Source organism: Capricornis sumatraensis, chromosome 5 (genome assembly GCF_032405125.1).
Source record: "Capricornis sumatraensis isolate serow.1 chromosome 5, serow.2, whole genome shotgun sequence".
Classification (NCBI taxonomy): Eukaryota; Metazoa; Chordata; class Mammalia; order Artiodactyla; family Bovidae; genus Capricornis; species Capricornis sumatraensis.
Window position 1 is genome coordinate 106,902,031 of NC_091073.1, and position 26,947 is coordinate 106,928,977.

Here is a 26,947-nt window from a genome sequence, read left to right on the forward strand (position 1 = left end):
TGAGGTGCCCAAAGTACTGGAGTTTCAGCTTTAGCATCATTCCTTCCAAAGAATACCCCAGGCTGATCTCCTTTGGAATGGACTGGTTGGATCTCCTTGCAGTCCAAGGGATGCTCAAGAGTCTTCTCCAATACCACAGTTCAAAAGCATCAACTCTTCACTGCTCAGCTTTCTTCACAGTCCAACCCTCTCATCCATACATGACCACTGGGAAAACCACAGCCTTGACTAGACGGACCTTTGCTGGCAAAGTAATATCTCTGCTTTTGAATATGCTATCTAGGTTGGTCATAACTTTCCTTCCAAGGAGTAAGTGTCTTTTAATTTCATGGCTGCAGTCACCATCTGCAGTGACTTTGGACAAATTTACAAAACAGAAACAGAGTCACCAACTTAGAGAAAGAACGTACCATTATAGGGTAGGGAAGGGATAGATGAGCAGTTTGAGACTGACATGGACACACCACTATATTTAAAATAGAAGATGTGAGCTATTCATAATTAGCACTCTTTTTTTTTTCATTAGCATTCTTAATCTAACTTAAGGCAGAATCCTGAAACCCCCACAACTACACAAAACAGACTTTTCAAGTAGCATCAAACATTCATAAAAGTTGGCCATATGATGGTGGTTGGTTTACTCGCTAAGTCATGTCCGACTCTTGCAACCCCGTGGACTGTAGCCCGCCAGGCTCCTCTGTCCATGGGATTCTCCAGGCAAGAATACTGGAGTGCATTGCCATTTCCTTCTCCACGGCCATATGAAGGTTCTTAACAAATTTTAAAAAGTCATCCAAGTATGTTCGCAGATTACATTGAATTAAGCTAGAAACCAAAAACAAAATGATAACTGGAAAACTTCCATATGGTTGAAAATTCAGAAATATACTCTGAGAAGATGGGAAATGATGAAATCCAGGGCTGAGGAGGAAAATGGGCTTTGCCAAGCATAAGTCACATTCTTTTTTGTTAAACCCACCTCTGTCCTGGCCACGGTATCACCAACCTCTAGTGCAACTGTGGAGTATGAGCAAGCTGAATGGGTCACCCCAGGAACTGCTTGGAAATGTTCCAAATAGCAGACTCCAGGCCTTGGTCACTTTGTTCCTTTTATCAGCTCTATGGTATGATCTCAAACTGGACTCAGTGTAGTCCTCCATTTTTCTTATTAGGGTACTCCTCATTCTCTCCAAACCTTACACCGTAACTGAATGACATTGGGTGAACTTAAGCTCCTCCATCTAAACAGCGTATTAAAAGCAGACATTACTTTGCCAACAAAGGTCCTTCTAGCCAAGGCTATGGTTTTTCCAGTAGTCATGTATGGATGTGAGAATTGGACCATAAGGAAAGCTGAGCGCTGGAGAACTGATGCTTTTGAACTGTGGTGTAGGAGAAGATACTTAAGAGTCCCTTGGGCTGCCAGGAGATCAAACCAGTCCATCCTAAAGGAAATCAGTCTTGAATATTCATTGGAAGGACTGACGCTGAAGCCGAAGTTCCAATACCATGGCCATCTGATGCGAAGAACTGACTCATTGGAAAAGACTGTGATGCTGAGAAAGACTGAAGACAGGAGAAGGGGACAACAGAGAATGAGATGGTTGGATGGCATCACTGACTCCATGGACATGAGTTTGAGCAGGCTCCAGAGTTGGTCATGGACAGGGAAGCCTGGCGTGCTGCAATCCATGGGGTCACAAAGAGTCAGACACAACTGAGTGACTGAACTGAACTGAACTGAAGCTCCTCCACAAACCATGTGTTGCTCAGGGGAAGGTCTAGGTGTTCTAGTCCCATAAGCAACTAGCAACCGACATTGTTTTATGAAAAGGGATACTGACAAAGCCACACATAACAAGAGTCAAAGACCTCATCTCTGCTGAGAAGTTCAGTTCAGTTCAGTTCAGTGGCTCAGTTGTGTCCAACTCTTTGCGACCCCATGAATTGCAGCACACCAGGCCTCCCTGTCCATCACCAACTCCCAGAGTTCACTCAGATTCACGTCCATTGAGTCAGTGATGCCATCCAGCCATCTCATCCTCTGTCATCCCCTTCTCCTCCTGCCCCCAATCCGTCCCAGCATCAGAGTCTTTTCCAATGAGTCAACTCTTCACATGAGGTGGCCAAAGCACTGGAGTTTCAGCTTTAGCATCATTCCTTCCAAAGAAATCCCAGGGTCGGTCTCCTTCAGAATGGACTGGTTGGATCTCTTTGCAGTCCAAGGGACTCTCACGAGTCTTCTCCAACACCACAGTTCAAAAGCATCAATTCTTCAGTGCTCAGCTTTCTTCACAGTCCAACTCTCACATCCATACTTTAGGAGACAGCAGACACAAGTGTTGGTAGGACCATGATTCTCAGAGTGGATGAAGCAGAAATGAAAGCCCCAAGTTCAGAGTCAGTGGTCTCTTCCCAGAGATGGAGGGGCAGTTAGAGGGGCCAATCAGAATCACAAGGGGGCCTAGGGAGGGATGGATTTGGAGTTTTGGATTAGCAAAGGCAAACTGTTATATATAAAATATATAAACAAAACCCTACCATACAGCACAGGGAACTATATTCAATATCCTGTGATAAACCACAGTAAGAAAGAATAAGAAAAAGAATGTATATGTGTACAACTGAATCATTTTGCTGTATAGCAGAAATGAACTATACTTCAATAAAATAAATTTATATATATATATATATATATATATGTATATAATCACAAAGGAAGTTCTCTCAACATAAAATATCCTTCCCAAACACACAGACCATTCCAGGCCAGAGAATCCTGGTTTTAATCATTTAGTACAGGAAACATTTTTCCCCTTCTCCTCTTTTTCAAATGAAATTGTATCAAGGAAAACAGATAAAATTGGAGGCAGCAAGGGTCCTGGAACCCAATCCTCTAGGTCACCCCAACCTCAACTTGGAGCTTGGTCACAAGTACGTTAGCCTGGACTTTAAAGTGTGTGTAACCAAACACCCATCTCAACCACGGGAGGGAAAAAAAAAGTCTTGAGAAAGTTCCTGCAGAATGTCTAGCTTTGAGCAATGCAACTTCCTGGTATAGTTTCCAAAGCAAACCTGATGTAAAATGAAAGATGAGGCAAGGTAACCTACTGCATGGATTTACTATTTATAGATGTGTTAAAATGAAAGACAGCTAATAATGGTGACCCTTATAAAACAGTGACCACACAGCCCTTCTTTGGGGAAATAATGAGCTATCAGAGACCAGTCAAGTCCATCCTATTTTAGGATAATAAAATCCTTTCATCTATTGATAAGAGAATGTTTGATTTTAAAATTGACTTGCAAACACCTGTTCTAAGACAGGCCCAAATAAACTAAAAACGTGTTTAAAAAAAGGGGGGTCATTGCCATCCCCTTTATTTAATTACTTTCTGTTGTATGACTTGATATGATGCTGTCTAAGTTAATGCATCTAATATGATGCATCTAAGTTGATGGGTGTGTGCTTTTCAAACTCTCATCACAACAGTCCCATCCAGGGCTGATTTAAATCTATGTCCCAGGCTCTGACCATTTTGGATGGACATGTTCTGCTCATATCAAACATATTAGAATGCACACAACATCCTACATTAAACTATTTCCATTTAAATGTTTGAAATAAATTATATAACTTTGCTTTTGAAATAATTTTTTTCTTTTGTTTTTGGACTTGCCACAGCACTCGGGATCTTAGCTGCCCCCTGCAGCAGAAGCCCCGAGTCCTAACCACTGATCACCAGGAATTCCTGAAATAAATGTTTTTGCTGGAAAAGATTTGGTTGTTGCTGCTGTTGTTCATATTTTGGATCAGAGAACATTTTTTCAGGTCTCAAACATTTTCAGGACCCTTAAGAATCCCGTAGACCCGTAGAGAATAGACGACATATTGGTGTCGTCTTCAGTGCCTGTTAAATAAACCAGCTCTAATCTGTGAAACTCACAGCAGGGTGTACTGGAGAGAAGTGTCGAGAACAGAGATCAAAAGATGAGAGGAAAAAAACATCTAAGAAAGTGCTCAGTCTCTTAAGTGATGTCATCTCTGTGGGGACCCAAGGGGAAAACGGTATCAAGAGCATCTCTCTGGTTCCTTTGCCTTTTCTAAACCCAGTTTGTACATCTGGAAGTTCTCGGTTCACATACTGCTATGTGAAGCCTAACTTGAAGGATTTGGAGCATAATCTTGCTAGCATGTGAAATGATTGCAGTTGTGTGGTAGTTTGAACATTCTTTGGCATTGCCCTTCTTTGGGACTGGAAATGAAAACTGACCTTTCCCAGTTCTGAAGCCACTACTGAGTTTTCCAAATTTGCTGGCATGTTGAGTGCAGCACTTTAACACCATCATCTTTTACAATTTGAAATAGCTCAGCTGGAATTCCATCACCTCCACTAACTTTGTTGGTAGTAATGCTACCTAAGGCCCACTTGACTTCACACTCCAGGATGTCTGGCTCTAGGTGTGTGACCACACCATCGAGGTTATCTGGGTCTTGAAGACATTTTTTGTACAGTTCTGTGTATTCTTCCCACCTCTTCTTAATCTCTTCTGCCTCTGTTAGCTCCTTGCTGTTTCTGTTCTTTATCATGCCCATCTTTGCATGAAATGTTCCCTTGATAGCTCCAATTTTCTTGAAGAGATCTCTAGTCTCCCATTCAAGTGTTTCCCTCTAATTTGTTGTACTGATCACTTAAGAAGGCTTTCTTATCTCTCCTTGCTATTCTCTGGAACTCTGCATTCAGTTGGATATATCTTTCCCTTTTTCTTTTGCCTTTAGCTTCTCTTCTTTTCTCAGCTATTTGTGAGGCCTCCTCAGATAACCATTTTGCCCTTTTTCATTTCTTTTTCTTGGGGATGGTCTTGGTCACTGCCTCCTGTACAATGTCATGAACCTCCATCCATAGTTCTTCAGGCACTCTTTCTATCAGATCTAATCCATTGAATCTGTTTGTCACTTCCACTGTATAATCATAAGGGATTTTATTTAGGTCATACCTGAATGGTCTAGTGGTTTTTCTCTACTTTCTTCAATTTAAGTCTGAATTTTGCAATGAGGATTTCATGATCTGAGCCACAGTTGGCTCCAAGTCTTGTTTTTGCTGACTGTATAGAGCTTCTTCTTCTTCGGCTGCAAGAATATAATCAATCTGATTTTGGTACTGACCATTTGTTGACGTCTGTGTGTAGAGACATCTCTTGTGTTGTTGGAAGAGCATTCTCTGAAAAAACTCTATTAGCCTTTGCTCTGTTTCATTTTGTATTTCAAGGCCAAACTTAGCTGTTACTCCAGGTATCTTTTGAGTATTTTGCATTCCAGCCCCCTATGATGAAAAGGACCCCTTTTTTCTGGTGTTAGTTCTAGAAGGTCTTGTAGGTTTTCATAGAACTGGTCAACTTCAGCTGCTTCAGCATTAGTGGTTGGGGCATAGACTTGGATTATTATGATATTGAATGGTTTGCCCCGGAAATGAACTGAGATCATTCTGTTGGTTTGAGATTGTACCCAAGTACTGAATTTCATACTCTTTTGTTGACAATGCTGGCTATTCCACTTTTTCTAAGGGATTCTTGCCCACAGTAGTATATAGAATGGTCATCTGAGTTAAATTCACCCATTCCTGTCCATTTTAGTTCACTGATTCCTAAAATGTTGATGTTCACCCTTGCCATCTCCTGCTTGACCACATCCAACTTACCTTGATTCATGGACCTACTATTCCAGGTTCCTATGCAATACTGTTCTTTACAGCATCAGACTTTCCTTTCACCACCAGACACATCCACAACTGAGCATCATTTCTGCTTTGGCCCAGCCACTTCATTCTTTTTGGCACTATTTGTAATTGCCCTCTGCTCTTCCCTGGGGGGCTCATCTTGTAGTGCCATCTTTTTGCCATTTCATACTGTTCATGGGGTTCTTTGGCAAGAATACTGGAGTGACTTGCCATTCCCTCCTCCAGTGAACCACATTTTGTCAGAACTCTGCACTGTGACCGGTCCCTCTTGGGTGGCCCTGTAGGGCATGGCTCATAGCTTCATTGAGTTATACAAGTCCCTTCACCATGACAAGCCTGTTATTCATAAAGGGGATATACAAACACATGTATATGTGTGTGTGTCTGTGTCTTTTGCTGTCTGTCTGGGATTTCTGCAACAGCTTCTTGGATAATCTCTCTGAACCCAGACCCGCCCTTTATCCTGTATTTTTTCTGAAATACAAAGGTGGCCCTGTCTACAAGTTCCTTATAGGTGCCCCGAATATATGATAGACAATTTCCTCAGTCTGGCATGTAGGCCTGCTTACAATCTGTTCTCAGTCTAACCAGATACACAGTGACCCAGCCCATACCCCGAGGACAATAATTACTCCCCAAACAAGAGGCACACAGTCATGCCTCAGAGGCCAAGCACACACTGGTCCCTTCTCCTGTGCCTGGCAAACTACACATCTCTTAAGTTTCAGGTCAAAGTGCCACTTCCCATGTAAAATGTTTTCTGAATCCTCAAGGCCCCAACCCTTCTCACTACACTTATTTCATTGTGTTGTCACTGTTCATCCATCTTCCTCATTGGACCCTGAGCTTCTTGAGGACAGGGGCTATGTGGCCTTACCCACATCAGACCCCCACCCGCTAATCCCCACTCCCAAGGGCCTGGATACAGCAGCTGCTTGGTAATTGCTGAATAGTCAAATGAGTGGTAGGTCTAAACTGGACTTTGGTACACTGCCTGAAGATAAACATTCCTGAGGCACTTCTGCTCCCTGCTCCCAAACCCAAGAGTAGAGGGCCACCATTAATTTGTATCTTTGGGTAGATTAGAAAAAAAGTGTCTCTTCCAGGCTCATGTATAACAATGTGCTGCGCTTAGTCACTCAGTTGTATCCAACTCTTTGGGACCTCATGGAGCCCACCAGGCTCCTCTGTCTGTGGGGATTCTCCAGGCAAGAACACTGGAGTGGGTGCCGTGCCCTTCTCCAGGGGATCTTCTCAACCCAGGAACTGAACTCAGGTCTCTGCACTGCAGGCAGATTGTTTACCATCTGAGCCACCAGGGAAGCCCAAGAACACTGGAGTGGGTAGCCTATCCCTTCTCCAGGGGATCTTCCTGACCCAGGAATCTAACCAGAGTCTCCTGCATTGCAGGTGGATTCTTTACCAGCTGAGCTACCAGGGAAGCCCAACATATAACAATTAGACATCCTTATTCTGGGCTTGCCCATGGCTTACAAGTCCTCCTGGTAGGGAGCCATTGATTAAAACCAGCCACCCTGGCCAGGCACAATGATAACCATTTGCATGGTTATCTCACAACAGGAGGTCTCATAAGGAACATGAGGCAGGTGCTGAAACCAACTGGGAGAATTCGGGAGTGAGGGGAGGCAAAAGGAGGAGGGAGGAGAGGATGTGCCCTGCCAACCTCCCAGAAGCCCTAGCACTGGAATCCATCTTGGTTGAGAGTTGCTTGAGCCCCCAGGAAGGACCCAGAGTCAACTACAGGCCAAGCACAATGACTGGCCAGAGTCAGCCCTGAAACTAACCCCATCACCATAAAACCCAAGACTGTGAACCACGTGGCAGAGCCATTCTCCTGGGTTTCCCTTACCTTGCTGCTCTCTGCCTGGGCACCCCTCTCCAATAAAGTGTCTTGCTTTGTCAGGACTTGCGTCTCCTCAAACAATTCATTTCTGAGTGTTAGACAAGAGCCCACTCTAGAGCCCTGGGAGGGGTCCTCTTTCTTGTAATGCTGCCACAGAGCTTGGAACGAGCTGAATTTCATCCCTCACTCTCTCAACCAGACCCAAGCTTGCATAGAAACATAATGCCCATATCAAGACCATGGCGGCCAGCCAGCACACACAGACAGTTCTCCCACGTAGGTGTCATTCCTTTCACTCGAGGTCCATCTACTCTCACCTGCACATGCGAACTTCAATACCCAGCCCAAAGGTCAGTTCCTCTGTGACTCTCTCCCTGCTCCTCTCAGGCAGACTTCCTGCTCCCTCTTATATCCCCATCACCCAGGACGATACCCGCAATGAGACCTGTCACATTGCCTCCCAGTTCTTTCCTTCCTGCCTGCCCTCATGGCTGCACTGTGAGTAGGCATCAAGAGGAGGGATTGAATCTTAATCATCTTTGGGTCTCGAATGCCTTGGATCATGCCTTTCAAATATATGGTGGGCCTTCAGTGAATGCCTTGGACTGAAGGTGGTGCTTCCATCAAACAACTGCGTGTGTATGCCTTCTCAGTCGCTTCAGTCACGTCCAGCTCTTTGCGACCCTACGGACCATAGCCAACTAGGCTCCTCTAACCCACCAGGCTTCTCTATCCTTGGGATTCTCCAGGCAAGAATACTGGAGTGGGCTGCCCCTCCTCCAGGGGATCTTCCTGACCCAGGGACAGAACCCAGATCTCTTTTTGTTTTTTGTTTTTTAATTAATTAGTTTATTTTAATTGGAGGCTAACTACTTTACAATATTGTAGTGGTTTTGCCATACATCTACATGAATCAGCCATGGGTGTACATGTGTTCCCCATCCTGAACCCCTCTCCCACCTCCCTCCCCATCCCATCCCTCAGGGTCATCCCAGTGCACCAGCCCTGAGCACCCTGTCTCATGCATTGAACCTGGACTGGCGATCTGTTTCACATATGGTAATATACATGTTTCAATGCTATTCTTTCAAATCATCCCACCTTCACCTTCTCCCAGAGTCCGAAAGTCTGTTCTTTACATCTGTGTCTCTTTCGCTGTCTTGCATATAGGGTCATCATTACCATCTTTCTAAATTCCATATATATGCATTAATATACTGTACTGGTGTTTTTCTTTCTGACTTACCTCATTCTGTATAATAGGCTCCAGTTTCATCTACTTCATTAGAACTGATTCAAATGTATTCTTTTTAATGGATGAGTAATACTCCATTGTGTATATGTACCACAGCTTTCTTATCCATTCATCAGCCAATGGACATCTAGGTCTCTTCCATGTCCTAGCTATTGTAAACAGTGCTGTGATGAACACTGGGTTATACATATCTCAATTCTGAGAACCCAGATCTCTTATGTCTCTCTTGCACTGGCAGACAGGTTCTTTACCACTAGCACCACCTGGGAAGCCCCCTCAGTCAAATGACTACTCAGTTCAAAATCTTCACAAAACTTGCCTTTCGTCTCTTGACAATTCAGCCCCTGAGCCTGACACATGGGACACTCAGCCTCTTGGCCACAGTGGACTTCTGAGCATCTCTTACCCTTGGGGCTTTGCTTGCCCATCCCTTTTGCCTATGATGCCCCCTTCTCCTCTTTGCCTGTCAAAACCCTGGTCGTCCATCAAGACCCAACCCAAATGTTATCTTCCTTATGCAGCAGCAGGTGATGCCCACGGCTGCTGAGAAGCAAAGTGCTTTGTCTTTCTCAAGTCCTTTCTAAACTACTGCTCTGTACTTTAATGATGCATATTTGTAAAAAGGCACTTTGAGGACATGCATTTCTAGACTTTAGCAAGAGAGTGTGTGTGTGTGTGTGTGTTATAGTTGCTCAGTTGTGTCCGACCCTTTGTGACCCCATGGATTCTCCAGGCATGAATACTGGAGTGGGTTGCCATTCCCTTCTCCAGGGGATCTTCCCGACCCAGGGATCAAACCCTGGTCTCCTGCATTGCAGGCAGATTTTTTACCATCTGAGCCACCAGGGAAGCCCCTAGCAAGAGGGTAGGGGCTCAGAAAATATTGGACAGGATGGACTAGGGAATATAGGACGTAAGCTTGCAAGTGAAAGAGACAGCAAACTCATCCTCAAGGAACCAGCAGGGCCCAGATTGCCTCCCCTGTCCTCTTTTTTCTCAGCAGGGACAAAATGAAAGCTAAGTAAGAACCACAAAATTTACCCTCTCTTCCTCCCCTAGCCAACACAGCTCAGCTTCCCTCTTGGAGAGGTGAAAGCCAGGTGTGACAGCCCAAGCTCCCTTTGCTCCACCCCCTCTCTCTCCCCCAAACACAGAGCAGAAATTCACCTCTGCCAGCGTTGTTTCCAAGCTCCCGCAGGACGAGACACACACGGGGTGCATGGCAGGCAGCCCTCAGCTCGCCTCTGCAGGGGCAGTGCACACAGAAGCCTCTCTCCTCAGCATGAAGCGCCTCCACCTGGCACCCTGGGCCTCCCTGGTCCTCGGCCTGGCCTTCCTCTCCTTCCACCCGGTTTACTTGGCAGGTAGAACCGTGAGCTTTATTCTTGCCACACTGGGAAGAGTGAGGGAGGGTGGGGGAGAGAAGGAGGCAGGAGGAGGATTCCTTGGCTCGGGTTGGTCCTGCTCAAAGGAAAGAGGAAGCAGGGCTTTCTCATCTGAAGGATCAGGCTGGAGAGGGTAGGGTGGGATGCGGGTTTACCTAAGACCAGAGTAATCCAAGATGGGAGCTAGCACGAGTCCCTCCCATCAGAGACGGAAGGTGCACCTAAAACGGCATCTTTGGGCTGCTGTTTCTCAGTGGCACCTGCTCAGGGTAATTGTGTTGCAATTCTGTATTTTGTGGCTATCATCCTCCCTTTGCACGCCCTCCTTTCACCTAAGGACATCCGTCCGTCCCTTAACCCCGGGCATCCTTTGCAACTTTCACCAAACCTCAACACACAAGGCTGCCGTATGCTGTTAAAACTTCCCCCATCTCACCCGGCTCAGGAGATGTTGGATTATCACCCCACTTTCTCAGGGAGGCCGAGGGGGGTGTTAGGAAGCGCCCTCCCAGGCTGGGCTCTGCACATCAGGGACCTCGCCCCCATTCTCATGCTCCTGGCTTTTGCCTTTGGCTTTTGCCTTTGGCTTTGACCTGGTTCCTCAGAACAGCCTGCCCTGCTCCCTGGCAGATTCTCCCTCTCTCAAAGCCAACCCTCACGGGCTTGGCATCCCCATGCCAGGCAGTGTCCATCTCTCTCCTCACGGTCTCTCCTCGGGAGGTTCAAAGGGTGGGCTCTCAAGCCTCTGAGCCTCAACTCTACTTTAGCTTCCACAACTGACTAGTTGTGTGATCTCAAGCAAATTCTTTACCCTCCCTGTGCTTCAGTTCGCTCATATCTAATGTGGAGATAATCATAGTGCTTATATATAGAGTTGTTGTAAAGATGAAATAGGGTAACTGCACAAAAAGACCTTTGAATAAAATAGCATGTGGTAAACACTCCAACGGGGCTTCCCTGGTGGATCAGACAGTAAAGAATTCACCTGCAATGCAGGAGACCCAGGTTCAGTCCCTGGTTCGGGAAGATCCCCTGGAGGAGGGAATGGCAACCCACTCCAGTATTCTTGCCTGGAGAATTCCACAGAGAAGCCTGGTGGGCTACAGTCCACGGGGTCAAAAAGAGTCAGACCTGACTGAATGACTAACACTTTCACTTCATTTCAAACACTCAACAAAGGTTAGCATGTTCCTTTTACTTTTTCCAATATCACCCCTCTCCAAGTAAGAGTGTTTTCTGTTTACCCTGGAGGTGCCTTGCTAATGAGAAGGCCTCAAACACTTGGCCCATTTCACTGCACTGAACAGCTGGATCCTGCCAGTAGCCTTTACTTTGGAAGTGACTCCAAATGGAAAAGTCCCTGGCTGGCTTTGCTTATGAGGGAGGTGGATGATGTTTCTGTTCTTCAGAATTTATACTAGGTTATTTGATTTGAACCATATAAAATGTCTGATATTGAATAATTCTGGACCTATAGAAATGGCGGTTTTATACGGGTTAACCTACTACTGGTGTTTCATTAACTTGATTTTTTTTCCACATACCAGTTCTAGACCAGGGCCACTTCCCTACTAAGGTAGAGGGGAGATGAAAGTCAGGGTCACGGAAGTTATTCAGGTAACAAGGGAAATTAAAACATGGAGGAATCAATTTTTCCAAAGCAAATAAAAACCAAGCTCTGAGGCATTTAGCTGTAAATAATTTACAGTAGCAATCAGATTGCATCAAGCTAGTTACTATATTTTAGCAGGACACTGGAGCGGCTGGGGAGGGGGTAGTGTAAAATTAGTCTGAGCAGAAATTTCCTGGCTTTGGCTAATCAAGAAGTCTCCTCCCAAGTTATTCTGCTATGTGACAGCAAGTACCTTTGAAGGACATGCTAACCTAGAGTCAGTGGGGCCTGGAGATTTTCCAAACTTTTTTCTGTCATTGCCAAAGAACCAGATTGAGCAGCCATACAATTTCCAGAAAGATTCTTTCAAATGCTCTCTCAGTCTTGCTCTACCTAGATCAGCATTGTCTAACAGAACTTTTTTTTAACTTTTTATTTTATATTGGAGTATAGCTGATTAATAATGTTGTAATAGTTTCAGGGGGACAGCAAAGAAACTAGGCCATATGTGTACATGTATCCATCCTGCCCCAAACTCCCCTTCCATCCAGGCTGCCACAGGACACTGAGCAGAGTTCCCTGTGCTACACAGTAGGTCCTTATTGGCCATCCATTTTAAATATAGCAGTGTGTACATGTAGATCCCCAACTCCCTAACTATCCCTTCCCCCACATCCTTGCCCCCTAGAAACCATGAGTTTGTTCTCTGAGTCTGTGAGTTTGTTTCTAACAGAACTTTTTTGATTGTGGAAAGGTTCCATGTCTGTGCTATCTTTCTAACATGGCAGCCACCAGCCACATGATTGAGCACTTTGCAAGTGGCTAGTATGGAGAAGGCAATGGCACCCCACTCCTGTACTCTTGCCTGGAAAATCCCATGGATGGAGGAGCCTGGTGGGCTACAGTCCATGGGGTCGCTAAGAGTCGGACACAACTGAGCGAATTCACTTTCACTTTCACTTTTCACTTTCATGCGTCGGAGAAGGAAATGGCAACCCACTCCAGTGTTCTGGCCTGGAGAATCCCAGGGACAGGGGAGCGTGGTGGGCTGCCATCTATGGGGTCGCACAAAGTCGGACACAACTGAAGCGACTTAGCACCAGCAGCAGTATGACCAAGTAGCTGAAGTTTTCATTTAATTTCATTTTAATAAACTTAAACAGCCATTCTGGTTTGTGGCCACCATATTGGACACAGTGGACCCAGATTGCCTACCTTCTTATTCTCAGTGATGGGAGGGAACACAGCCCATGGTTTCTCTCCCTTGGGGATCCTTATGTTCATCTCTGTAATCCCTCCCCACTCCCCAGACTCTGATATTTTCTGCTAAAGTGTCTTTTTATCATTGTGTGCCTTGTTTATTAATCAAGGGCTGTATAATTCTAAGTGCTATATACGCTAGAAACCTCTCAACTTGCTTGTCAGGTGTATAGTTTTTCACACCCTTTTTCCGAATACTAACATCATAATCATCAGAAATAAAGAATCAAGGTCAGACTTCGATGTTGTTTAGTTCAAGTTTTTGAAGGAAACTGAAGCTAGTTATGAAAAAACGTGGCAGATTTTTAAGTGACTGTGTTAGTATATGCTAGGGGAAAAAAAAAAAAAAAACGCTTCTTGGATGTACTTATCTGCATAGAAAGCAGCTTAAACAGAGGCCCTTGGTGACAGAAGGGTGATGAGATATAAGGATAAAGCATCTCAATGGGAATAGGAAGTGGTTGGAAAAGGGCAGTGTGTGAGTTTGCTGCCCAACAAAATACCACAGCCTGGGTGGCTGAAACCACCAAAGCCTCTTTTCTCACAGATCTGGAGGCTCCAGATCTGTGTCACCAGCTGTGTTTACTCCCGAGGCCTCTCTCCTCTGCTTGCAGATCGCCCCACTCTGCACTGGGTCCTCATATCGTCTTTTCCCTATGAGTTCCCATCCCTGGTGCCTCTTCCTCTTCTCACAAGGACACCAGTCACACTGGACTAACTTAACCATTTCACCTTAATTGCCTCTTTTAAAGCCCTATTTCCATAACAAAGCACTACCGCATTTGGGGGACACAGTTCAGGCTATAACAGAACTTTGCTGCATGAAATCTCAACATACCTCTACTGGAACTTCTATAATACTGTCATAATACTCACTACTGATTCACAGCAAAAACTGCCAACTCCATGCCTGAGAATGGCTTTTCCTACTGCCTGAGATTGTCATTTGTCTTTTCTTTCAGAAGCAAGCAGCGGCAGCAACTCAACCTTGACCGTCCACCATCCAGAGAATCTTGAGACCCTGGAGCAGTGCCCCAGTAAGCTTCTCCTGGCAATTGCCTTAGCCCAGGGCTCATCAGGGAGGGACACTTAAGCCTCCTGCTTTCTGTTCATTGGCATTGAGTGGCTGAGCGCCTGCCTGGCCCTCTCGCACCCCAGTGTGGTTTGTTCACGGCCCCAGAACCATCTGCAGGGCACGTCTACAAAGCTGTCTTGGCCATGGTCCCCATGTGAGCTCACACTCTTTGGTGCAGTCGGCTTTAATGGCCCATCCTCAGGACAGCAGCAGTCACCCCCTGACTTCGAATGCTTATAGAAGTGTGGGAGTGGAAACATCCTAAACATGAGCCATTCCAATTCCTGCCCAATGCAGGAGCTTCATTCTGGTACCTGTCGCATTTTTCTGTTCATCTTTCACTTGAAGACTTGTAGTGGTAAGGAGCCTAGTGCTTCATAAAACAACCACTGTGGTGCGTGTCTAATTAATAGGAAGTTTGCTTTATTCTAAGTTTGGCTCCTTGATTCTGCCCCCACTGAATGACCACATGTGCTTACTTCTGGGCACTAACAAAGGAGAGTAACAGGCAGCAATATGTAGAGGCTACAAACATGGCTTTGGACTCCTACAAACGTGGGTTTGCGTTCTAGTTCTGCCATCTCGTGCCCCTGGGCAGGTGATAGCTTCAGTTCCTGCATGTCAAACAGGAGGAATAACTGTCCTATCCGCTTCGTGAGGAATAAAGAAGGGAACGTGTGTAGAGCTCTTAGCACAGTGCAGGGCGTGCCTTAGTAAATGGTGCTGTCCTGTTATTACTGGTCTTAATGTTATGAATATCAGAGAATAACCTGGGGGGAAGGGAGGCTGGGGTGACACTGTCCTTGCCCTCTCTTCCCCACCAGACGCTGACTTCTGCCCACAAGCAGCCCGGTGTTGCCACACGGGAGTAGATGAATACGGCTGGATCGCGGCGGCTGTTGGGTGGAGTCTTTTGTTTCTCACCCTCATCCTGCTCTGTGTGGACAAACTGATGAAGCTCACTCCAGATGAGCCCAAGGACTTGCAAGCCTGAGACTTAGAATCCTAGTCCCAAGAATGTCAATCACCAAGTTGTGGGTAAGAGCAGGAGGGGAGGGCGCTGATGTGGTTTCCAATATTTCAAAGTCCGTTCACCCCTTTTTGTTTGTTTGGAGTTTTTTTGTTTTGTTTTTTGGCCTTTTTTTGTTTTGTTTTTTGGCCATACTGGGTGGCTGGTGGAATCTTAGTTCCCTGACCAGGGATCAAACCCGGGCCTTGGCAGTGAAAGCTCAGCATCCTAACCACTGACAACCATGGAAGTCCCAAAGCCTTGTTACCCTCATAACCTTCAGTTACTTTTAAAAAGGAAAGGAGACAGGGCTCCAAGGAAGACAAGACCAGTGCTGCCAACACACCCAATTTCAAAATGTACTTGGGTCCTTTATAATCTGACATCTCCCTGATTGACTCCTCTGCTTGTATTTTTGTGTGGGGAGGGGGGAATTGCTTGTATTTTGACCATGGCTTTCTTCTGCGTTCCAGGTATGTGATACACAAGAAACATAAACTTCAGTCTTGTAGTCACCCCATTCAAAACAAAACTCAGAACCTTCTCACCAAAAACTAGTGGTTGTGTTTTATCCCTTATTTCAGTCAAGGGCATCATTGCCATTTCAAAATGTGAAAGCCACCTTGGCAGCTTCCTTAGCCCCACATCCAACGCTTCCTGGGCTCTTGTTCTTCCTTTGGCATGTCCTCATGTCGAGCCTGCCCATTCTCCTTGCCGGCACCCTAGGTCTGGCCCTCATTACCCCATCCCACCACCACGTCAGGAATGCTTCAGTTTGTTCTCACTGCCTTCAGGATCTGCCCCCCACCCCCTAGCTTGTCCCTCCCCTCATCCCAACATCTTCCACTTCTTTGCTGCCTTTCCCTCTGCAGGGGTGGCTGCCTTCCACCTCCACCCCCAGAACGAAGGCCATTCCTCAAAGTCCACCTCCAATGCTTGCTCTGCCTTCAAGCTCCTAGGCTTGTCTTCTGGGGACCAGGAGCTGGTGGTCTTCGGGCACTTGTGTGGTGCCCTGAGCACAGTCACTGTGAACGGCAGGCCTCTTCACAATCAGCTTGTACTTCCTCATGCTCCGGGGGTATAAAAAGCTCTTCTTAATGTTTTTCCAATGAATGAATGAATGAATAAACGAACAAATGAGTTTCTGGCCTAAACAAGATTTCTGATCGTCACTCTGCATCCAGAACCTCCATTTTTCTGGAGCTGGTTGACCAAACTGACCTCTGGAGGAGCCATTTGGCTCTGGCCAGCTTAGGGACAATCACTTAGGGCTCAGATGTCAGCATCACTGTGAACTCTTTCAGTGGGAGTCAGGAGGAGAGATGGGTGGGGTCATCAGAAGAAAGAAAGTGACTCTTTAATAAAACACATTTGCCCTTCGACAGCAAATATGTGTTTAGATTGGATAAACTCTAAGTAATCATAATACAAAAAGGAAAAGTGAGAGGCCTCTGAAATGGGAAGAAATATTTTCAAATGATTCAAAGCCACCCTACTCCTCTTTCAGAAAGTCTGAATAAATTTCCTCGAACTGAAGGGATTGCCCAGCACAGTTTGCTCTCTACTGAAGATCCAGATCGTATCTGAATCTTAGTTGTTTAATCAGTGAAACAGGATGGATTTATTATTTCAGAGTGTTGATCATATGGACACAAGTATCTATAAATGCCTGAGCTACATCATGGACGTACACATGGGTGGTGCTTCACTTTTTTAGAAATTCAAAGAGTCTCCACCATACATGATGGTTTAATTCTTTCAAGATGAAAAGATTCAGTGTGAAACCAACTTTGCTTTGATATCTGCAAATATTTTTAAAATAAATCAGTGTGCAATAATGAAAGAGCACTGTCTCAAAAAGAAAAAAGAAAGAAGGGAGATTAAGATTTATTTCTGGCAAACATGAACAGAATTGACTCACGCTGCCTTGCTGAGGATCAACCTTCTAATTGGAGAATGTAAGAACTGGACCGAACATGTGTATGCAAACCAGATTACAAAAGCTCAGGAAGCTATTTGAGGTTCTGCGTGTAAGTGGGTGGGTGGGAGGCTCTTCCTTGCAACCAGAGCAGCGGGGCTCTCATCTCTTTCATGCACGTGTGGACCTCAGTGGCCAGACTGCATTTGCTGCTTCAAAGGGGGGGAGTCAGAGCACCAGTTGGCGTCTGAGACGAGTAGACGCTTAGCCTACACTGAAAAGAATGACATGTAGTTGCTGCCACTGTCTCAGTGAAATGCAGGCATTCTGTGACTTGCTTTTCTTTCACAAAAGGAAGGCTAAAGTGAAGTTGCTCAGTCATGTCCGACTCTTTGTGACCCCATGGACTGTAGCCTACCAGGCTCCTCTGTCCATGGGATTTTCCAGGCAATAGTACTGGAGTGGATTGCCATTTCCTTCTCCAGGAAGGAAGGCTAGATCAGATCCAAACAATCACTCTTTTCTTTGAGACTGGAAAGAAAGATGGTTTTATCATCTGGTGGTTATGTGACCCAGATGCTAACTCTCAGATCTACCTTCAACATGGAGTGTCTTTATTCTAGAAAAGCAAAGACTTGTCAGGATATTTAAAAGGAACACCTGAGAGGGAAAACCAGGGATTAATGTCCATCTAAGAATTTCCTGTGATAACCAGCAGGACCTGCCTCACAGTAGATGTACTTTTCATTTAAAAAACTTCGTCCTTAGGGATCAGTGTGGTCCTCAGCACCACTACAGACTGTGTAACACAGGGCATATCCAGTTTGGGGCATTTCTATATCAATATCCTATGCAAAAATAGAATCTTTAAACATTAAGGTGTGCACAATTATCTGACTTTTTAAAATCTATTCCTTTTTAGATGCATGATACCCAAAGATAAATAAACCAAATATATGATTTTTCTATTTAAAATGAAACACTATGCCATGCAAGATTAATAAAAAACAAGTCTTAGGGTAACTTGGACCTCTTTTCCACAAAAATATATGAAAGCATATTTTTAAACTTAAATAACAGTCTAAAAATGTTTTTGATGAAGAATGCTTCTTTCTGTCAGAGTCCTGACTTTCGTGTTGAAGTCACATATGGACATACACTGACATTCCTGGGTCTTCGTCAGTGTATGGCAGGAGGGCCGTGCAGACAACCTCTCCCTGGGTCTACAACCAACATTACCTGAGGCAGTCCATCCTCTGTACTTCTTTCCAGAGTGATCTGTCTAATCCATGAATAAAATCCATGCCTAAAATCCTCCAGTGACTACCCACACCATATTTCTACCTGACCCATAGGATCTTCTCTAGCTTTTTCTCTTCTGTATCCTTCACACACACCCAGTTATGAATTATTTCAGCTCTCTCTCTATCCTCCAAGCCTTCACTCTTGTTCACACAGTCTGAAACATACCCTTCCCAAGAGGCAGATTTGCCATGAACCAACAGAAGCTTTGTCACCCTGCTAATTTAACTCATATGTAGAGTGCATTATATGAAATGCCAGGCTGTAATCAAGGTTGCCAGGAGAAATATCAACAACCTCAGATATGCAGATAACAGTACTCTAATGGCAGAAAGCAGAGAGGAACTAAAGAGCCTCTTGATGAGAGTGAAAGAGGACAGTGAAAAAGCTGGCTTTAAGACTCAACATTCAAAAAATTAAGATCATGGCATCTGGTCCCATCACTTCATGGCAAATAGATGGGGAAAAAGTGGAAACAGTGACACCTTTTTTCTTTTCTTGGGCTCCAAAATCACTGTGGACAGTGACTGCAGCCACAAAATTAAAAGATGCTTGCTCCTCAGAAGAAAAACTATGACAAGCCTAGACAGCCTATTAAAAAGCAGAGATATCATTTCGCTGACAAAGGTCCGTCTAGTTAAAGCTATGGTTTTTCCAGTAGTCGTGGGTAGATGTGAAAGTTGGACCATTATGGAGGCTGAGCACCAAAGAACTGATGCTTTTGAACTATGGTGCTGGAGAAGACTTTTGAGAGTCCCTTGGACAGCAAGAAGATCAAACCAGTCAATTCTAAAGGAAATCAAACTGCTGAAGCTGAAGCTCCAATATTTTGGCCACCTGATGTGAAGAGCCGACTCACTGGAAAAGACCCTGATGCTGAGAAAGATGGAGGGCAAGAGGAGAAGAGGGCAGCAGAGGATGAGATGGCTGGATGGCATCACCGACTCAATGAGCATGAGTTTGAGCAAACTGCAGGAGATAGTGAAGGACAGGAAAGGCTGGTGTGCTGCAGTTCATGGGGTCACAAAGAGTTGAACACAACTTAGCAATTGAACAACAACAAAAGCTTTAATTTCTGGTCCTCTTTCTTGTTTGCCCCTCTCCAAGACCATCTATCTAGTTTTGTATTTCTTATCTTGTATCTTCTTTTAGAAGTTCAGTTCAGTCGCTCAGTCGTGTCTGACTCTTTGCGACCCCATGAATCACAACACGCCAGGCCTCCCTGTCCATCACCAACTCCCAGAGTTCACTCAGACTCATGTCCATCAGGTCAGTGATGCCATCCAGCCATCTCATCCTCGATCGTCCCCTTCTCCTCCTGCCCCCAATCCCTCCCAGCATCAGAGTCTTTTCCAGTGAGTCAACTCTTTGCATGAGGTGGCCAAAGTACTGGAGTTTCAGCTTTAGCATCATTCCTTCCAAAGAAATCCCAGGGCTGATCTCCTTCAGAATGGACTGGTTGGATCTCCTTGCAGTCCAAGACACTCTCAGGAGTCTTCTCCAACACCACAGTTCAAAAGCATCAATTCTTCGGTGCTCAGCCTTCTTCACAGTCCAACTCTCACATCTATACATGACCACAGGAAAAACCATAGCCTTGACTAGATGGACCTTAGTCGGCAAAGTAATGTCTCTGATTTTCAATATGCTATCTAGGTTGGTCATAACTTTCCTTCCAAGGAGTAAGCGTCTTTTAATTTCATGGCTGCAATCACCATCTGCTGTGATGAGGGCACTCTAATTATGTACATTTCAGGTCCCATAAACCGGGACCTGCTCTTGCTCTTCCCTCCCTTCTCCCTCTGCTGATTGGATTCATTGGGTTTATCGGGATTGGTCTTCCAAGTCAAGTTATCCTCTCCTCTCTCAACACACACACATATATACACACATATACATGCACACATGTATAACCTCTCTCAGTGGCCTGTGCTCACCTCCAGGGCAGCACTGTGACAAAGACTTTCTCTCCCCTTAAGGGATAAAAGGGAACCTTCCCACACTGTTGGTGGGAATATAAATTGGTACAGCCACTATGAAGAACAGTATGGAGATTTCTTTAAAAACTAGGAATAAAACTGCCATATGACACAGCAATCCCACTACTGGGCACATACCCTGAGAAAACCACAATTTTAAAAGACACATATAACCCAGTGTTTACCACAGCACTGTTTACAATAGCCAGGACATGGACGCAACCTAGATGTCCATCAACAGCTGAATGAATAAAGAAGCTGTGGTACACATATACAATGGAATATTACTCAGCCATAAAAAGGAACGAATTTGAGTCAACTCTAGTGAGGTGAATGAACTTAGAGTCCGTCATACAGAAAGTTGAGTCACAAAGAGAAAAACAAATATCATATATTAGTGCATATATATGGAATCTAGAAAAATGGTACTGGTTAATCTATTTGTAGGGCAGCAATAGAGAGACAAAAAGACATGGAGAACAGACTTGTGGAGACACTGGGGATGTCGGACAAATTGAGAGAGTAGCATTGAAACATATACGCTACAATATGTAAAATAGATAGCCAGTGGGGATTCGCTGTATGATGCAGGGAGCTCAAGCTGGTGCTCTGTGACAACCTCGAGGGGTGGGATGGAGGTTCAAGAGGGAGGGGACATATGTATACCTATGGCTGATTCATGTTGATGTATAGTGGAAACCAGCACAAGAATGTAAAGGAAATATCCTCCAATTAAAAACAAATAAATTATACATATATAAAAAGAATCCACCTGCCAGTGCAGGGGACATAGGTTCGATGCCTGCTCCAGTAAGATTCCACATGACTCGGGGCAACTAAGCCTTCGAACTGCAACTACTGAGCTCACGCACACTCCAAAGCCTGGGCTCTGCAACAAGAGAAACCACTGCAATTAACAGCCCATGCACTGCAATGAAGAGTAGCTTTCTGCAATTAGATAAAACCTGAATACAGCAACGAAGACTCAGCACAGTCAAAATAAAAATTAAACACACACACACATACTCTCCTTGACCAAACTTCTTTGAGCCTTCTTCTCAACTAGGCCTCAACTTGGTCTATACAAACTACAGACTCTCGACATAAATAACTTTATCCAACGCATCCCCCCATATTAAAGACTTGATCAAACACTAACCTAGTTTCTAACAGCTCAAGATTGCATCCCTAGGATGGCCCTGCTGCTGCTGCTGCTAAGTCACTTCAGTCGTGTCCGACTCTATGTGACCCCATAGACGGCAGCCCATGAGGCTCCACTGACCCTGGGATTCTCCAGTCGAGAACACTGGAGCGGGTTGCCATTTCCTTCTCCAATGCATAGCCCCCTTTAAAGTGCCTGTCTGAGAAAGCTCAAGGCTGCCAGAGAACCTGCTGTTTCTTCCAGCCAGTGCCTGACAAGAGGCCTTGACCATACTTAGAGCATTTATTAAAAAGGGCTTAGTTGTGAATTCTTCCTCTGTCCCTTCTAGATGTCTCTATCTAGATCAATGTCTCTATCGAGATGTCTCTATATTGATGCTGTCTATCCATCCATCCATCTGTATCTCCTACACTTCACAACCTGAAAGCCATTCCTTTAAAATTTAATCATCAGGAAGGATAGGGCCTCTGTCCCCCGCCTCCCTGGTCTCTGTTGGGGGGACAGAACCCTGGCTTCAATCACTGCCAGAGAGCAAGCAGAGCTGACCTGATCAGCATTCACACTCACCAACTCTATAATTTCTCAATTCCCTGACTCTACTGACCCCCCTCACCCACCCCTGCTCCCTCATTTCCCCATAAAACTCCCAGTCACATCTGTACAGTTTTATCCTGGACTCTCTTCTCTGTTGCAGTAGTTCTTTTTTTTTTTTGCAGTAGTTCTTATTAAAATCTGTCTTCACCCTCTTAGTGTCTGGCTCTATTTATCTTGGACAACTGAGCACTGTGGATGATAGTATCTACCTGCCTGCCTCTCTCACTGGTCTCTCTGAAGGCAGAAACTGTCTTTCACCTCTGATTCCTTCCACTGGCCCAGAGCCGGGTGCACAGCAAAAACTCCATAAACATCTGATGAGTTAGTGCATCAGAGGAGACCCAGGAGCGTGGCCTGTGCAAACCAAGACAGTGAAGCGAGAGAGCTATGAAGACAAAGAAAGAGGCTCTTGGGGAAATTTGAGGTTTCAAGGTCGGGAAAATTTTAAATTACTGTTTTCATAAGTTTATAACTATACATAATTAAGTCATTTGTGGAAACAAGTACCTGGCAGACCTACCCCAAAAGCCGATTCTGTGATAAGAGATTCAACATACAAATGGACAAGGGCCAGATCATATATAAAAACAGAACTTCAACCCTACAATCTACAGTAACCAGTCCAGGAAGCCAACCCACCAGCCTCAGCAACTAATCCAGGAAATCAAACCACCTCCACAGCAACTGGCTCAGACAGTCAGGGTTTGGTTAATAATGGACAGCTTCAGATAGTTTAGGATCAAGCACAGAAAGCCAAATATCTGTGACCAGTCATACAGAATGCCCCACTCCTCCTCAGTCCATCAGCAGTCATCGCAGGCCTACAGCCTCTGGGGGAGCACACCTGAATATCTGAAGCCTCCCTCCTTTCACCATCAAGCCTTCCCACGCCCCTGCCCGCATCTGAGTCTCTACCAAACATAAATGATGGTGGCTGACTCCCAGAATAAATAGTATTTTCTTGTTCTTAGTTGGGTGGTCTTTGTTTATTTCCACAGTGATGATTTATTGACCTCTTTGTTGAAATATTTGTCTTGTTCTTTGCATCTTGAAGGAGATCTTTTTATCTGGGAGATTCCTATTACCAGGTCAAAATGAAGCAAGCTATTGAGAGAGATTATTATGGGCTGAGTATTCCATGTGTCCCCCAAAACTCATGTTGGAATTGTAACCCCCAGGACTTTGGAATGTGAACTTATTCGGAAATAGGGTCATTGCAATTGTAATGAATTAAGATAAGGCTACCCTGGAACAGACTTCAACTGGGTCTCTAATTTGATGTGTCCTTATGTAAAAAGGAGATTTTCAATACACACACACACCACACACAGGGAGGATGCATGTAATGAAGGCAGAGGTCAGGGTGATGTATTCACAAGCCAAGAATTTCTAAAGGTCATCAGCAACTGCCAGAGGCAGGGGGAGGGGTGGGAAGAGGCCCTCCACGCCCCTCAGAACGAACGACCACCTTGCTCTCAGGTGTTCAGCCTCCAGAACAGTGAGGCCGTGCATCCCTCTTGGTCTCAGCCACCCAGTCTGCAGTACTTTCTTAGAGCAACCACAGCAAACTAATACAAACAATATGGCTTTTTGAAAAAGAGCAGCTTCAACTTGAAATCAAGGGGAGTCTGGTGCCCACGGTTTGCAATGAAGCACTGAATGTAAACAGATTAGGCAGGATGGTTTCCTATGGCACTTCAAGCCGTGGGCACATGGAGTGAGTCACCCGTGGTGACAATTTTGCAGTGAACCTAAAGAAGGAATAATGAAGGCCCTGGCCGCCTTTCTGCACCTCTTCACTGCCCAGGATGGCTCTCCTCTCCACACCACACACTACCTGTCCAAGAACAGGTCAAGAGGCTGGAGATGCTGCCTTGGAAGATGCGACACCTGGAAGTGAGAGATGCCAGCCCCAGGGTCACACACAAACGGTGCACAGCATGAAAGCACCATTGCAGCCAGACTTACTGTTTGAGAGCTGGGGGAAGCCAGGGGTGGGGAATGCAGGACTTGAGGGCTCTCATGTCAGTCCTGGGGTGGCAGGAGGCCCCCTTCTAGAAAGCCCCTCTAATAAACCCACACTGCACACAAGGCTGTGCACACACTCAGGAGAGCACACACACAGTGTTGCCTTGTTCTGGCCACAACTACGGTCCTTGAGCCCACTTCCCTCACTGGTCCACTCCCTACCTATTGCCTGACACTGCCACGCGAGGTCCTCCCCCTCCCCACCTGACTCTGAATGGTCCTAGGGAGAGGAACACAGAATGCTTGGGAACCCAAGGCAGGGTGCCTGGGGCCTGGAGTGCGCATGAGCATGAGAGCGAGTATGGGGCGGACGCTGCTGCCCGCTGGGATCTAGAAAGCTCTCCCAGCGTAGTTCAGATTATTCACATCCACTTACCCAGATTTCCTTGAGGAATAGGCACCTTTTAAAATTTGCATTTTTCATTGCAATGAAAAATGCAGTTTTCATTCCAATCCCAAAGAAAGGCAATGCAAAAGAATGCTCAAACTACCACACGATTGTACTCATCTCACATGCTAGTAAAGTCATGCTCAAAATTCTCCAAGCCAGGCTTCAGCAATACGTGAACCGTGAACTCTCTGATGTTCAAGCTGGTTTTAGAAAAGGCAGAGGAACCAGAGATCAAATTGCCAACATCTGCTGGATCATGGAAAAAGCAAGAGAGTTCCAGAAAAACATCTATTTCTGCTTTATTGACTATGCCAAAGCCTTTGACTGTGTGGATCACAATAAACTGTGGAAAATTCTGAAAGAGATGGGAATACCAGACCACTTAAACTGCCTCAAGAAACCTATATGCAGGTCAGGAAGCAACAGTTAGAACTGGACAAGGAACAACAGATTGGTTCCAAATAGGAAAAGGAGTTCATCAAGGCTGTATATTGTCACCCTGCTTATTTAACTTATATGCAGAGTACATCATGAGAAATGCTGGGCTGGAAGAAGCACAAGCTGGAATCAAGATTGCCGGGAGAAATATCAATAACCTCAGATATGCAGATGACACCACCCTTATGGCAGAAAGTGAAAAGGAACTAAAAAGCCTCTTGATGAAGGTAAAAGAGGAGAGTGAAAAAGTTGGCTTAAAGCTCAACATTCAGAAAACAAACATCATGGCATCTGGTCCCATCACTTCATGGCAAATAGATGGGAAAACAGTAGAAACAGCGTCAGACTTTATTTTTTCGGGCTCCAAAATCACTGCAAATGGTGACTGCAGCCATGAAATTAAAAGACGCTTACTCCTTAGAAGAAAAGTTATGACCAACCTAGATAGCATATTCAAAAGCAGAGACATTACTTTGCCAACAAAGGTCCATCTAGTCTAGGCTATGTTTTTTCTAGTAGTCATGTATGGATGTGAGAGTTGGACTGTGAAGAAGGCTGAGCGCCGAAGAATTGATGCTTTTGAACTGTGGTGTTGCAGAAGACTCTTGAGAGTCCCATGGACTGCAAGGAGACCCAACCAGTCCATTCTAAAGGAGATCAGGCCTGGGTGTTCTTTGGAAGGAATGATGCTAAAGCTGAAACTCCAGTACTTTGGCCACCTCATGTGAAGAGTTGACTCATTGGAAAAGACTCTGATGCTGGGAGGGATTGGGGGCAGGAGGAGAAGGGGATGACGGAGGATGAGATGGCTGGATGGCATCATGGACTCGATGGATGCGAGTCTGAGTGAACTCCAGGAGTTGGTGACGGACAGGGAGGCCTGGCGTGCTGCTATTCATGGGGTTGCAAAGAGTTGGACACGACTGAGCGACTGAACTGAACTGAACTGAACTGAACTGAAAATTTGCAGAGGTGTTCTAAACCTCTATGCTGAAACCTGAGGAAAAAGAAATGACACATAAGATGTAATACTTGGCTTCAATTACATGCTTGTCTGGCTACAAAACACCCTTGCTTTATAGCATATTTGCAAATGCATTCTTTGAACTGTATTGAAATGGGAATTCCCTGGGAGTCTAGTGGTTAGGACTTTGAACTTCCACTGCAGGGGCCGTGGGTTCAATTCCTGGTTGGAGAACTAAGACTCTGCGTGCCACCCAGCATGGCGAAAGAAACAAAACAAAACAAACTACTGAAAAGGCTAAAGTTAAAAAAAAAAAAAAAGAAAAACGATTTTTTTTTTTTTGGCCAGACTGATACAGTGCCAGTGATGAAAACAGCCACCGCACAGACGGCGACACTGTCTGGTGGACTATAAACATGCAGTTATGCAGTTTCCACAGTCAAAGGAGCCATTCTTCCTCCCCGCGTAAAGCAGACAGGCCCACAAATGCATTCATCACATTTCTTCTGTGACATGTTCATTCCTACCAAGAAGGAATAAGAGCTAAACTGATTCTGGAAGAGTAAACAAATATTTCTGGTTCCACTGGTTGAGCAATTAGCTTCTTTCTCAAATTTTGTATGGTTATAAGCAATATATGCAATATAGGGAATAATTATACTTTGGAGATGATGAAATCAAATATTCTTTTTTTATCTTTTTTTATTTAAATTTTATTTTTTTACTTTATAATACTGTATTGGTTTTGCCATACATCGACATGAATCCACCACAGGTGTACATGAGTTCCCAAATATTCTTTTAAAAACTGACAAGTTATCAAGTCATGCAAAGACATAGAGGAAACTTAAATGCACATTAGCAAGTGAAGGAATTCAGTCTGAAAAGGCTACATACTAAATGATTACAACTATGTAACATTCTGGAAAAGGCAAAACTATAGAGACAGTAAAATAAAAAAAGACCAGTGGTT

At 44.9% G+C, this 26,947-nt stretch overlaps 1 protein-coding gene across 1 annotated transcript; it reads left to right on the forward strand.

Annotated features, from left to right (window-relative positions):
- Positions 1-10,124: 10,124 nt before the first annotated feature.
- TMEM213 (transmembrane protein 213) lies at positions 10,125-15,183 on the forward strand. Its single transcript, XM_068972303.1, has 3 exons — positions 10,125-10,221; positions 14,077-14,151; positions 15,014-15,183. The coding sequence occupies exons 1-3, from the start codon at positions 10,140-10,142 to the stop codon at positions 15,181-15,183; spliced, it is 327 nt and encodes a 108-aa protein (XP_068828404.1). The 5' UTR covers positions 10,125-10,139.
- The last annotated feature ends 11,764 nt before the right edge of the window (positions 15,184-26,947 follow it).